The 14,792-nt window shown below is 40.2% G+C and overlaps 1 protein-coding gene across 3 annotated transcripts in view; it reads left to right on the top strand.

Moving 5' to 3' along the window:
• Positions 1 to 14,792, top strand: part of MICAL3 (microtubule associated monooxygenase, calponin and LIM domain containing 3) — a 166,162-nt gene that overhangs the window by 116,402 nt on the left and 34,968 nt on the right. For all 3 annotated transcript variants that reach the window (XM_074871731.1, XM_074871730.1, XM_074871732.1), the window contains 7 exons: positions 3,097 to 3,344; positions 4,466 to 4,555; positions 7,667 to 7,804; positions 9,976 to 10,038; positions 13,191 to 13,295; positions 13,879 to 14,010; positions 14,417 to 14,508. In XM_074871731.1, coding sequence (XP_074727832.1) covers positions 3,097 to 3,344; positions 4,466 to 4,555; positions 7,667 to 7,804; positions 9,976 to 10,038; positions 13,191 to 13,295; positions 13,879 to 14,010; positions 14,417 to 14,508 — 868 coding nt within the window. The remainder of the gene's footprint in view (positions 1 to 3,096; positions 3,345 to 4,465; positions 4,556 to 7,666; positions 7,805 to 9,975; positions 10,039 to 13,190; positions 13,296 to 13,878; positions 14,011 to 14,416; positions 14,509 to 14,792) is intronic.

Genomic DNA, 14,792 nt, shown 5'->3' with positions numbered 1-14,792 from the left:
GAACTGTATAATTTTTCATTTGAAAAACAGTGTTTAGTGGACAACTCACAGTCTGTGATAGAGAGGAAGGAGAAGATTCATCAAATTCCCTGTCAAGTTTGACCTGGGAAAATTTCTGTCCCAAATCCAAATATGACAAGCAATTTACTCAGAGCATTGATAAGGCTGTGCAGACCAAACATCAGAGAGAGAATTTTCTCAATGATGTAATTATCAGGTATTTTCTGTTCGGCTCTACCAATTCTATGATATGTCACAGAAAGAGCCAAACAAAAAAAGGGAAGAAGTCTGACCACTTTTTCGGGAGGGGCGGGGGGAGAGTTTGGCCCCTGCAACAAGCCAAGCAAAGCTCTGATTTGATCATCTTCGCTGTCTTGGTGCAGCACCACAGGATTAGGAGCAGGCAGAGGAGATGGGGGAACTCTTTGCTCCCTCTGTGTCTTACAGAGCGATGAATTGGGCTTGAAGGTTCACCGAAGTTTTAGCTCTAAATCAAGCAGACACCATGCACTTGGTGCACAGCTTCCCATCACACACACACTTAGGAGCATGCACACTGCAGAGGAAGTCAGAAAACAGTATTCAAAGTATGTTTTTACAAAAGAGAGTTAATCTTGTTTAAGCTTCAGCAAGAAAAAAATCATTTAAGCAACCAAACCCTGATTACACAGTTTTGAGGGGCAGAAAAACCCTTGAGATACCTTATTCATTGCGTTTAACTTGCAGTATCTCCCAGTAGGTCATCTGCAGTTTTGGTATGATACCCTGTGGCCTTTTGAGGAGGTACCATAGGACAGCTTGTGCTGTATGGGTCTGGACAGCAAGGGAAAAGAGGTTCATTTCCACAGTTTAGGTTTCGGTTCCTCTCCTCAGCACTAAATCTCTGTATGTACCCTTTTTAATGAGATACCCAGCTGCTTATACAAACTCTCTAAAGCAACCTACTTTGGTCTTTGATCTCTGTCTTATAGGAAAAAAAAAACCCAAAACATTTCAGCTGTTGAATTAATTCCTGTGGCACAGAGTTGCCATGCTGAAAGGAATGGCTGCTATACCGGGCCATCTCACTGCCATGTTTCAGTTTCTAATTTCTCATTATTCAAAGGTCAAACAAAAACCAAGTTATAAATAAAAGCCAAAGAAGGTAAAGTGAGCTATGTGGTAAAGAATTTATGTCATTGGTATTACATGTGATAAGCCAGCTGGTTGAAGATCAGCAGCTCATCCCGTTCAGCAATCATGGCAACAGTTTGAGCAGCAGTAAACCTTATTGACAGCACATGAAAACCCCAGCATGCAGCACCTGTCAGATTTATTTGCATACCAAAGGGTGGGAAAGTTAATCAGGGAGGAGGGCAACATCACTTTTTATCTCTGTGACAATATCTGCATAAAGCCTTTGGAATATGCTTCAGTATCCTGGAATATGCAGAGTCCATGGCATGCAATAGTGCATGTGTTCAGTATTTAGCATGTAAAAATCAGGCAGCCTGTTAAAAATAAGTATTCAGTTTATGCTGTGAAAAAGTGCATTGCAATTTGAGCAAAATAATGTTATATATATATGCAAAACAGTGAGGAGAATTTAAGAGCCTATGGACAGAAGTACATGACAATCAGAGCATGAAAGAACTGGTGTTTTTCTTATTAGCTTTGCTATCAAAAATAGTTTCTCAGACATGTAGATGAATAAAATTATGTAAATATGATATGTTTGTGTAGTGTTAGACTAATTTGAAGTCCTGCACCTGAATATGTTGATCTGCCAAATAAGAGTGCCACCATATGTAATTTTTTTTTAAACTGTCAGTTTGTCACGTACTGTGAAAAAACCTGTGTATGGGAAACAGAATTACAACAACTGTACAAGTTATGTTTTATAGACCTACATGAAATTTAAACCTCATTGTTTTCAACTTGTTGGTTTTCCCTCTTGTTATCTATATGGAACGGGTTCTGCCAAAGGCTGCTAACTACAGTGATAGCTGTCATAAGGAAGCAACAGAAGTAGAATACTTTTCCCAGATGAGTCACCCAAACTTTAAGCATTCACAGTTTTCTTCTTCAATCCAGATGAATTTGGACTTTTTAAGATCTATATGGGAAGCATCTAACCGTTGCTCTAGTTTTTTTATGACAATGAACTATTAAAGAAAAACAAAGGAAGAGGACCTTTTCACCATGCAGATACGTCCTCTGAATGTGCTGTAGTTCACGTTAATTTTCCAGTGACAAATGCAACCTTCTTTCTCCCCAGTACCTCTAGGTAGTCCAGCATGTAAGAGTGAGCTAGATTAAATGTCATTGTATAGGCGGTTACATTTCTTGTCCCTGCTGCTTATTCTGAGGAACTGTTAGAATTGGAAAGATGTCTACTAAAAAGCACTAATGGTTTAGTGTTTTGCGTGTTTTAGACTTTGCTGTGAGATTAAGAAGCTCATTATTACTATTAGCCTTGCACTTCTTCCTACAGTTTCTTGCTACTATGTACACTGTGTACTAAATTGAATACGTATTATAGTTATGTCTGTGATGTAGAAAAGTGAGGAATTGTGTATTTTTTTTTCTCCAGCTCTCGTTAGCTCATATACTCTATCCTCTGGCCTGATTGTTGTGTGTTCTTTCTACTCTCAAAGTCTTTTGTGGTTCACCCCAGCAAGTGCCAAAAACATCTTAGCTGTCCAAAATGCTAGCAGTAGCTGCCATTATTGAAAGACGTGACCTTCTACATTCTGGCACTGCTAAGAACTCTTGCACCGGTTTATCCAAAGCAATATGATACGAAGAAAGTAGTTTCTGCTGTATTCAACTGTCATGAACTGTAACAATTAGTGCTGCACGAATATTTGGACTTGACTTCACAGGCTCTTTTCTGCTGCTTCATCTTTAAAAGAAGCAGGACAAGGACGATACTGCAGCCGATATGCAATGCTGTCACTAAAATGCCTATGAAATATTGAAAGCAGAAAATTAGTATTATGGTTTCAGTTGTACGTTTTGGGTTTGCATGTATTGAAACAACTTGTCAGTGATCTACGACTGTTCTAGGAAACATTAACTAATTGTTTCTTTATCTTTTTTTCTAAACCCTTACAGTAGTTCAGAGTCTGAGATGGAGGAGGAGGATGAGGAAGATGATGATGAACTACTGCTGCCTCAGCAACCACCTTCAGACTTGGGTGGTGTGCCATGGAAAGAGGCTGTGCGTATCCATGCCCTGCTGAAGGGAAAGAGTGAAGAAGAGATTGAGGCTGAGGAAAATCATGAGATTGAGGACAAAGAAGACGAAGAGGAAGAGGAGGAGGAGGAAGACGAAGAGGAGGAAGATGAGGAGTCAAGTGAAGGTTAGACAGATTGATTTGTCCTTCATTTCTTCTAGACAGCAGGGAAAACTGAGTTGAGTATTTGCCATGGAGAATGAGAAAGATTTGCCTTGGAAAACTTTTCTTCTTCTTTCACTTCTTTATTGCTTTGATTTTTGAGGGAGTTAGTGTCAAGGAAAGCTTTAGGTGGACTGTTCTGGATACAGAAAATCTTTGCCTACAGGGCAGTTACAGCACTAGTACCTACAGAATATGCTTCCCACACACCATGCCAACATGTGCAATTCATAGCTTTGTGACACTACATTGTTTTATTGTTGTTTTTTTTATTGTTATTGGGACTTGGGTTTGAATGTGCCCTTTGTTCTTTGGCAGCAAGAGCTGGAAGCATTGTGGAGGCAGTATTTTCAGTTTTGCAGAGTGCCTTACTAAGGGGTAGTGCCCTGTAACTGTCATCAGGGCATCCCAGAAGTTGCTTGTAGCTCTCCTGAGTTAAAAGATGGCCTTGAGAAACCAAGGAGTTTGGGTGGTTCCCATTTTAGCTCTGAGGGATTTCTGTGGAAAATCTTAGGGAAAGACTCCTTCCCCTGTGTTTGTCTCAGTCATCAAAATGCAAAGTTTGTGCTAAGAATAGACGTGTTTCCAGTGTTTCACCACCATGCCAAATTTCTCACTGATTTTGTCTTTGTCTTTGTACTCACATTTCCTTTTTGTGAAGACTAGTAGACTCCAAAGAGCTTCTTCGTAAAGGTCTTTGGCTGCCTAATGCAAGCAGAGGTCCAGTTTTTTGAGTCTTAGTGGCAGTTTTGTTGATGAGCTCAGCAGGCTGCTTGGCTACTTTTTCAATGTAGGAGCTGTATCTCCATAACTGAAGTCTGTGGAAGTCAAGACTGCTTTTTAAGTATGGTAACATGCATGTTGTGTGTTTAGTCTGCTAAACCATGGTGTTCTTGGATTGACCTTTTGTTTGAGCAGTTTTCCTGTCAGACATTTTGAATACAGTGGGAGTATGGGGAGTTGCTGGATTTCCAGACAGTCTCGCTTTCTGATTCTGTCCTTTCTCTCTTTCTCTCTCTCCACCGCTTGTGTGTGTACACGCATGTCTGGTGTTATATATGGATGTGTGGTTCCCTCTGCTGTAGAGGGGGAGTATTGCCCTTGGGAGAGAGAGCTGCAGCAAGGCCTCTGGCTTCAACGTCTCTCAAATGAAGAGGACACGGGTACATTTAAAGGTACCCATATACCATCTCCACTTCCATTTCCCCGAAGAAGGGGGGAATGTTTTAAAGAGCAGGTCCCACATGAGAAGTTTCTGTGTCTTATTTAGTTGCTTTACCAGCTCCCTAAAAACTGATTCAGTAGCTGTTGTTACCTTCATCTCCCGGTCCAAGTGCCATTTATCGGGTCTGACATTGCAACTGGTTTTAGGAAAAAGATATAGCTGCCAAGTACCTCAGGATATCTAGAAAGCCTGGACAATTTGCTACTGTAATGTCATGAACAGTGACCCCCACGTATTTAGGAGCTTCAGATTTGTTCCACAGACACAGACTAATTGCACCTGTGCAATATGTCAGACTTGTAGGACACATCAGAAGTACCACCTTTAGACTGCCTGTGTCAGCAAACTTGCATTTTTTGTTGTTGTCCTTTGTGAGTGTGTGTCTGTAGGGAGAGTCTGTGGAGGAAGCTCATCGAGCTGTGGTGATCCCTCAAGATTTTTCAAACAGTCATATAATGGGTATAAAAATTAATCTGACATTCCAATCTAACTAACTGGTTGTGTTTCTTTCCATGATGCATTCTCCTGCGGTTTATTTCTGATGGTTGGGTTTTTTGGAGCACTTGGTCATAACTTGTTAATCCCTTATTCTCTCAATGTGGTTCATTAGAGCTAGAATACATAAGAGAAAATTCAAGTGCCTTCCTGCAGGTAAGAGGGCATATGCAGTTGTCAAACTGTGTATTTTGCAGTTTATGGTTGTAACAACTGTAGCTGAGCTTCTGACTTTTTTTTTTTTAAAAAAAAGGAAGAGGTGTTATAATTTTTTCCAATTAAACTTTTCTGATGGTAAGAATGAGAAGTATTAGTAAGATGGCTGAAGAGCATAACTGAAGAAGTTCTCCCAGTTGCAGTTGCTAGTGTGCTTTAGACCTGGCTCCTTAGGGTCCTAAGGAATTGAATTGCAGGTGGCTTCTCATTCCCTTAAACATTGAGACTGCCCAGTGTTTATAAAGTGCTGGTAGGTGCTACGGTGGAACTGGAGGGGAAAGCCACCTTTCCAAATGTAAATGCAATTAACGTCCAGCTTTCTGAAAAGCTTAGCAGGCAGCCTTGAGTGAAGGCCATGCCAGGTGTCATTTTAAATGCTCAAGCATTTAGACCTCAAGCAAATGTTAGGTTTGCCTGTTAGCCAAACAGCAATCCTTCATGGCTGGCTAAACTGCTATTTATTTACTGGAAAAGGTGAGAAGGACCCATCTCCTAATCAGGACAGGCTCAGGCCTCTGTCTAGAGACTTGTGGAGTAACTGAAGGTGTGCATGTTACACTGCTCTAAATCACAGAGAAATCCATTTTAAAACATGCAGATCATGTGGGACCTGCTCTTTTCAAGACTTGCTGAGTGGCTATATACTTCTCAGCCATTGCTGGCAAACCTAAACCTTTTAACACAAGATTTTGTGTGGCGATGCAAATGCTAACTCTACTCATCTTGGGGCCTGCATGTGAGTGCTTTGGTACGGAGTGAGAAAAGTCCAGGTTCCTGTCCCTGCAGGATGTCCAGTAGGTCTGGCAGGCCATGTGGTTGTGCTAATTGATACAAAAACTCTCTGATGAGGCAACAGAGACATAAAATGGCTAAATACTTAGCTAAACTGTGAATCCCACTCTGCATTTGAGTTTGTGCGTCTGAACCCTTTTCCCCTTTAATAACCTGCTGGTGATTCTGTCCTTCCTGCAGTTCCTTCTGCCTGATTCTTCTGCAGTTTTAATGCCAAATCTCACATATTCCTGAAACAGAAGTCCCAAACACTTTGTCATGTCTGGGGAAAACATGACTGGGAGAGAGGAACGTCATTAAAACGAGACAGCAGGAAGTAATGAGTGCAACCTCTAAATGCTGCTGATGTTTCTTGTTTCCTTCAAACACTACTGCACCATATAAAAATCTAACTGCTTTTGAGGTTCTAAACTGCTTAAACAGCGTTTTGCCCTACTCAGTGGTAATCCAGCTGTTGTGAAAATTGACTTCCTACTTTATAAAGTAAGTGGGCATTTTCCTTTCAGGATGAGTCATTTGCTTTTGAAGACCACTCCTGCTGACACAGAACACCATAGAATGAGTTATTTTATTATGGGTAAATAAAATCCAAGCTATACTCCCATAGTAGATAGCAAGAGTCAGAATCTATGAATATAATACTCACCTCAGGGTAGATGCTCCCAAGGTGGGTATTCTGCAGCAGTTAAACAAGTTGCTTATCAGTTGCTTTAGGTGCCCGTGGTCCCCTTTGACACTCCGTAAGTAGCTGAGCTTTGTGCAGGCAGGTAATTGAGGAGTAATGCAATTTCTTTTAAATGAATTCATTTGTGCAACAGGAAGTCCTTTCTGGGGAGGGGAGTCTGTTAAGTCATAATGAAAATGCTGTTATTCTTCAGAAGAAAATTCTATACTTCAAACAAGTCAGTACGAAAGAGCAGGAGTAAACAAAGTACTGTTTTAAGTGCTAAAGTAAGTGTGTGCCCATATGTACTTACACACGTGTGAAACTGAGATCCATCATGTAGTTTAATTCACAAAGAAATATGTACCCAGCATAGAAGTGAGTGCTTAACCCAATAGTAGGGAATGAAAGACCTTTTGTTTTGGTGCATCAAACTACAATGCAGATTGTCCCTTGCCTTTAAAAGCAAGGTGTCTTTATCAATAATCATAATGACTAGGCTGAAGGAGCTGGAAGTTTCTGCTAAGTTGATATTTACATACCACACACTGTTGGACACCCAGAGAATGTCTTTCATTTCAGCAAAGCTGCTTGCAATAGAGATAATCTACGATGATGTTTTTAATAGCATCTCTCTGCCTTTGGAATGGCATTGTTCAGCTTTGATGGGAAGTGTGAGGAGTGCTGTATTGGTGTATGCGTGCACACACAATGCTAAGCTTTTTCTGTCTGTCTTGCAAACTGATCTTAGCCAGTAATATTTTCTTTTCTTCTTTTCTTCTTTCCCTTCCTATGATGTGTTACCTTTCCTTTCCACTGTTCTGCAATCTTTTCATCCCTGTTCTTCATAACGCCCTGCCTACAACCTGGTATGCCATGCCCTCCTCCTGCTAGCTGGGAACCTTAGACTGCAGCAGATTGTAAATCCGGTTGATCCTCTGGAGATCCTGGCAGATGTGCACTGGACACACATCCGTGAAAAAGAGGAGGAGGAAAAAATGGTCCCAACGTCAAAGTCCTCCACCTCCAGAGGTAATCTTCCCCAAGCCCTGCACTGTCAGTTCCTGGATCACAGTTGCAGCTGTTCAACTCTGTTGCTTCTGTGCTCTTCAAGAGCAGTGTACTTCAGCAGGGGCAGCAGTGATTGAAAGGAACTACTTTCAAATTACACTGAAATTACACTGGTTAAACATTTTGCTTTTCAGGTCCCTGTCTACTTAAAGTGACTGCTTTCTCAGCTCTGTAGTCGTGTGACTTCTTCTGACCCGTTCGTTTGTCTGCCTGCTTTGACTCCATAGCATTTTTCCTCACTATACACATGATTTGATAGTGCTGGCAGTCAGCCCTCGGTAACTGACTTTACGGATAGTAATAGAAGTTGTCATGTTCTTTTTGTAGCAGTAAGGACTCCTACACCTCTTTAGGGAACACTGAAAGGACTATGTTGTATAGCTACTACAGCAAAGATTGAACAGGGTCAGCTTCTGTATTGAGCATATTTCTCTGCTGCTTTTCAAAGTGTGTAACTGCATCTGGTATTAGTAGAGAATAATGGAGTTCAAAGGGCTTGCAAATCTGATCAGTAGTGGTTTTGCCTCCCTGTGTTTAAGATTTGACATTATATCTATTTTTTAAAATGAGGTGTGACCTTTGTGAGTTGCCAGTTACTTAAAGGAAAGCCTTGGAGGGGGGAAATGTCAATAATCTAGCACTCTTGTAAGCACCTTCCAGCAGTCCTTGCTGACCTTATTCTAGACTATATTACAGTGTGTCTTAAGGTAAGTATGTCATAAGTGCTTTACCTATGCAGAAGCCTAGGCTTAATAAATGTTAACCATGCAGTTGATGAGTAGTAATCTTCTCTCAGAGCCTGTAACATTGTGCCAGAATTGTAGAGGGAGTAAGTATGCTGTGGGAAGGGGTGCCTTTTACAGCAAATGTGAAATGAAGTTAATGACTGATCTCTTTAAAAAGCCTAGAGCTTTATCTCGTGTTGCTTGATTATACTCCATTCCAGATAATTATCTTCTCCTTGTAGTTCTAGATGTTTGTGGGTTTTTGTTAACCCTGATCTAACTTGATACACAGTTCCAGGTCAGTTTGGCTATGCTTATAATTGCAGTTTGTAGAGTGCACTGGGATTTTCTGATGTGAAATCTGCTCCCTACAAATAAGAGATGTGTATTCCCTTCCCACTGCAACCACAGAAATAGAGTGTGTTCAACTGTCTGTAACATTCAGTATTGCTAGAGTAGTTGTTTAACGTTTAAAAAGGCTAAGTAAAAGATGTTAACACAGTTTCTTAAGTTTACTACAATTAAGGTTACTTTACCTTCTGCTTGAGGGTCTGTATCACTATAGTTTCCAAATTTTTCCTTTAATTTGTATTTTATAATTCCTACTTTTCCATAGTGTGTTGGTATAGCTGCCAGCAAAAGATGATCCTTCCAAAACTGATTTTGTGACCTTTCCAGCTTCCTTTTGGAAAGGAAGACAGTATTTCCTTTCTTCCCTCAAAACTGTGGCAAACTAGGACAATCCTGATCAACAGATTAGCTGCTTCAATTACTTTGTCCTACAGTATGGGTGTGTGCAGGCGTATCAGCAGTTTGGTTTTTTAAAGGGCTGTCACCAGTAGGTACTTGTGGATATGCTGTAAGTTTTCAACCTGAGTTCAACAGACAAATTTGTTCCTGGCTGAGCTGTATTCTGTGATACGAGGCGTTTGGAGAGCCCATCAGTAGCAGTGGCAGTAGGGTTTGACGTGAAAGCCTGGGATAGCGTGACGGTACACAAAAGCCCCTCTCATTCTGCTTTGGGTGCTCTTCTTCCTCTGCTGGCGTTCTCACCCAGGCAGCACAGGTTCTGGGGCGCCTGTTACAACTGTCCCTCTCTCATTGCTCAGATCTTTCATCTCTTAGTTTCCCTCCTCTGTGGAGTTTCAAGTGGAGCACAGTAGCAGCAAGCTGCTGGTCAGATGAGGTGTTTTTCTTACTGTGACTGTCTATATTTTCTCTGTAGGCCCCTGACATTTGTATGTTATCTCAATTTAAATCCCAACCCTGGAATCGGTTGTTTTAACATCTCATAGGTTTTATTCTTGTATTTGCTACTTAAAAATTTCCCTTTGTCACTCTTCTGTTTTAGACGCTTACTGATGGTCTAATTTTGATTTCTTGCAATTTATTGTTTTTTAAATTCAGCATCCGACCTTCCCTCCGTACGCCATGAGGCGGTACAGGCGTGGCTGGAGACAGTCCCTGGAGGTAGTTTGGTGATGTTCTATGTATTCCAATGCACAATAACCCTGCCCGTCTCTTCTCCATGCCTTCAGCAGCTGAGCTGGTACTTTAACCCTGGAACTTACGGCCCTGTCGCTACTGCATGACTGGACGTGGAGGGAGGGAGGAAGGGGGAGTGTGCATGCACGCCTTGCTCAGACAGCCCATTCTTGCATGAACGTGACATTTGTTGTAACCCTCGTGAAGGCAGGCCAAACAGAGAGGTTATTTTGAGTGTAATAAAGTAGAAGGAGGAATATAGTTGAGTGCTTTGATATGCTTTGTAAACTGAAGACTGACCAGTTATTCTCTCCCTAGCTCCTTGACTAAAAGGACATGGGGCTTTCTTGCAGTCGAAAGATTAAGTGACAGAGTGCTTAAAGCAATTGCAGTTGTCTGTAGCAACTGCAGACTCTAGTTCTCTGGTGAAAAGAAGAATAAAGTTGAAACTTCAGGAATAGTGATGACTGTTGTCTCCGTTGACTTGGGCTTCACATTATTTAGGAACGCCTCAGGAAAGTTGAAGGATGGTAGAGCTCAGCTGATTTTTTAATATGGTCCTCTAAGCTCTATTACAAAACCAATGAGCATGAAGATTCTGGGATTGGAGTAATGGAGTAAATTGGTGTAAAGTGATGAAGGTATCATCAATCAGTGGAATAGCAGTACTTTGTGGCTGGGTAGTTGATCTATCGCTAAGTTGCTTTGGCACATCAGAATAGCTAGCTTGCCTATAAAACTTTGCTTCTGCTGCTGCTTTGGCAAGGCAGCAGTGTTTACAAGGTGTTTGAACACAATGCAGTCTGTTTATGGTTGCTAGCTCATATGAACCAAGTGCTGATCCCAGTTTCTGGCTGCCATAGCGTGTAGCTTCTGAGTTATTGTGTGACAGCTTTTGGCCTCTTGCTCCTTTTCCTATCTGCATATATGTATATGCACAGTATATGTATAATATAACTAGCCACCTGCAAACTCTCTGTGTCCCTCAAAATGGGATCCACCCTTGCACCAAGTTGTTACTTATCTATGCATCTGTAATCTTCTGTTGAGTTTTGTGTACCAACGTGTTTAAGAACTGATTTTTCTCCTCTCTCCAACCCTCCCTATGTGTTTCGTGTCAGTTCATAGTTTCTGGATCTGAAGACACACATACATAGTGGTATCAGCTATTCCTAACATCAGTTACATTTTTGCAGTTTTGATTAAGATTACTCACATTGGTGCTATCATAAAACCATCCAATAACATTATCATTTCCAAAATAGCATAAGATACTGCATACCTAAGCAACAGTCAAATTGGGACACAGTTTGGTTTTGTACAGTAGATCTGTAAATAGCCCTGTGGGCAGTCCAGCCTTTGCCATATGATTCAATCTCCTTCGCTCAGCGTGTGTAAGATTCTGGATTCAGTAAGTCTCTGACATAAGGGAATAGGCCAGTGCTTTGTCACATGTAAGTGTAACTGCCTTTTCACAGTAGTTGACAGAAAATAAACTAGCCCATATGTTTTTCTGTCTTAATGCTACAGAGGGGAAAAGCATGGAAAAAGAGAGGTTCTCAGGTTGAAGGAAGAAGACAAACCACCCACTGAAGGCTGTGTTTTGAAATAAGCAAAAACCTGTATTAGAGAAAGAGGAGAGGCTTCAAGACCTCAGTTTTAGGGAGGGTTGGCTTGTTTTCAAGATTGTCTTAATTAGGAATGCTAGCATATAAATGGGTTACAAAAGCCACATCATCACTAGTAAACAAAAAGGATCAGGGCCTACTCAGGAGAAAGCTGGCACAGTGTGATTCACTCCCATATGGCTAAACTTCTTTGCCATTCAGAACCAGGGGGCTGCATCTGGACTGCCTGTTGGAAACAGCCTCTAGCCCTACCGTGGGGACTAACTGTTGGGAGTCGTGCCAGGAGCCCTCCTAAAGATGACAGTATGACACTGTATGCATTCAGGTCTAGAGACTTGCACCATTTAGTTTACTGGTATAGAAGCAACCAAGGAGGTTATAAATATATAAGTTATCATCATTATAAGACCGTATCCTGTAAAATTAGCAAATGTTGTGCATAATAATACATGCTGACACTACGCATTTGCAATAGGATATACAACAGAGTTAAATGTCTGCATGTTGTTGAACATGAATTGATGCTAACTCACTGCACAAATTGAAAAATGTAGTTGACTGACTCTACTGTGGAAAAAAAACTGGAAATGCTTCTTTTTTTATATTTAAAATATGTTTTATGAAAAATGCTTAACAAAAAAAAATTAAGCAAATCATCCATAGCACTAGAGGTGGGACGAGGCATCATAAGGTTTAGGTTTTTTTAGAAAAAGTATCATTTAATAATGAAATTTAGACCCCACAGTTTGGTCTTCTATCTCCTCCTGTAATCAGAAGTAGCAATGTCAAATGCCCTTTTCAGAGTTATAAATTCAAGAATTTTTTCTTTTTTTTGACCCAACAAATCAAATAATGATCTGTAACAGAAAAGAAAATTTTCAATATATCTTTTAATTTACTTAAAAATAGCTCAATTAATTTGCGTCCTAGTAACTTGTACAGCATATTAAGTCTCAAAGACTACTGTAGCTGCACAGAGTTAAATAGTTTCCAAATGTAATATTGGTCAATCCCAGAACTAGACTCTGTCTCTGACTTACACCCTCAAAAGTCTGTTTCAATTTTAAGATGAACAGTTGTGCTACATTGTGAGATTTCAGTTCTCACCTAATACACATATGCTGTAAAGCGGTGGTAACTGTTCTGGTGCGGTAAAGAAAAAAAATAATTTTCCTGGAAGAATGGTAGAATTTATTCTGGTTTGATGTCCTCCCAGTCTCCTTCTTGTTTAATTTTTCACAAGGCGTGTTGCTCAGAAAAGCCCTGGCTGCTTTTGCTACAAGTGGCTTGGAGACAAGGGCAGGCATTCCTTGTTTCGTTGGAGTCTGGAAGTATCATTTCACCATAGATGTCTTTCCAGATGACACATTTCAGGATTTGTTGTTTTGGCAGCAGTTAATAAAGATCTCCTCTATACACTGTTGGTACAGTTCAATGTAGAACCTTTTTACAGTATAGTTTTTTTGTTTTATTTTTTTTATTTTTTTCTCAATATTGAATATATTCTAGCTCCATGTGAGGATAATGATGTGGAGGACGAGTTGGGCACAGAGCCTGCAGACACAGAAGGGCAGGCAGGTGAAGAGGGAGACACAGGTGCAGAGCTGGATGACGGTAGGGTACCACCATGCATCATTTAAACCTTTGTATGAGGGTACTTAAACCTGATCTTTAGTGATGTATGAATTTGTTTCAAATACTCAAGAGGGAGGGAGCCAGGAGTGAAGGACAAAAAGAACTCTCTCGATGCCATGGGTTGTAGAATAAATTTCTCACCATCTGCTAACTAGAGGGCTTGGTCTTGGGTCTGTATTCAGTACTAATCCTGCTGAATAACAGAAATATAAATAAATTTGTGAAAAGTCCACAATATTATGCCAAAAATCTTCCCTTGCTAATGTAAAATGAACTGCATATGCCAGACAACATTGACAGATTTCCAGAAAACTGGCAAGGTATGACTTCAATTACTAATTTATTTATTTGTACTAATAGTCCATCATTTACTGCTGAAATGGTTCTAATTAGTACACAAAAAAAAGGAGTGAAACATTTAGGTGTTCAGGTTATGAAAGTGATTAGCACCATGTGAATAGAAAGAAAAGATTATGAAAGATCTTTTAAATAACAAACAGATGTCCTGATGGACTTGTTTGCAAGATCTCTTGTTTTTTTCCCCTGCCCCATCCGTGACCAGATGACATACCATCTGATGCAGAAGCGGAGTTTCGCTTACATCAGGGTGGTGTAGAAGAGCCAGAACTAAAAGTTTCTGAAGATGAAGAAGATGAAGAAGGAGCAGAAGGTGCTTCTTGCAGTGTGACAGAAGGTAATAGCTTTCCCATCAGTGTTTGAATGATTGTAATTGCATTTGACGTAGTCTATACATTTATTAGATTTAAGAGAAGACAGTCTCTTGGATTTGAACCATCTTACTACTCTCAGTGGCAAGGTATGTACTTGCATTAACATTTTGAGAAGAATGTTCTGAATCTATTAATTACAGCTTCCTGAAGCATGAGAACCTATCTAACTGCTTTTTCTTGTAGAAGTTTATATGCTAAAAAGCTTGTACCATTTTTGACATTTAAAAATTTTTGTCTGTGTTCCAAATGTCTAGTCTAGAATTTGTAAAAAACTGAGAAATTTGTTGACTACTTGCTGTGTGTAACAGTAAAAAAATAAAGAGTATTAGCAGTGTCATGTGATTTTGGAAACATTTTTGCTTTCCCTAGATCCATGCAAGCCATCCATCCCTATCCAGTCATCTGGTGATGTTGTTCTCCCTCTGTCTCCAGTTGATAGCCCTAAAGCAAAACAAGCAGAGGTAAGAAAGGGAATCTTTGATGTTTTCTAATTACTACCTGTAGTTCAATAGAGCAGTTTGTTGGATAAACTAATGAGGACTGACAGCAGTGGGCTTTCTTCCTTTCCTGTCTCTGTAATTTATGTTGATCATCTTGAAATCTGACTTCATTTAAAAAATCGTGTACTATCTTTCCTATCTTCAGAGTGTAATGGCTCTGTCACAGTCATACAAGTTCGCATCACAAAGCCCACAAAAGAATTATACAGGATATTTTAATTTCAATGTGCAGGTAACGAGATACA

Source organism: Strix uralensis, chromosome 5 (assembly GCF_047716275.1).
Source record: "Strix uralensis isolate ZFMK-TIS-50842 chromosome 5, bStrUra1, whole genome shotgun sequence".
NCBI lineage: Eukaryota > Metazoa > Chordata > Aves > Strigiformes > Strigidae > Strix > Strix uralensis.
Note: the sequence above shows the minus strand (reverse complement) of the source record. Positions and strands in the feature narration are given on the sequence as shown.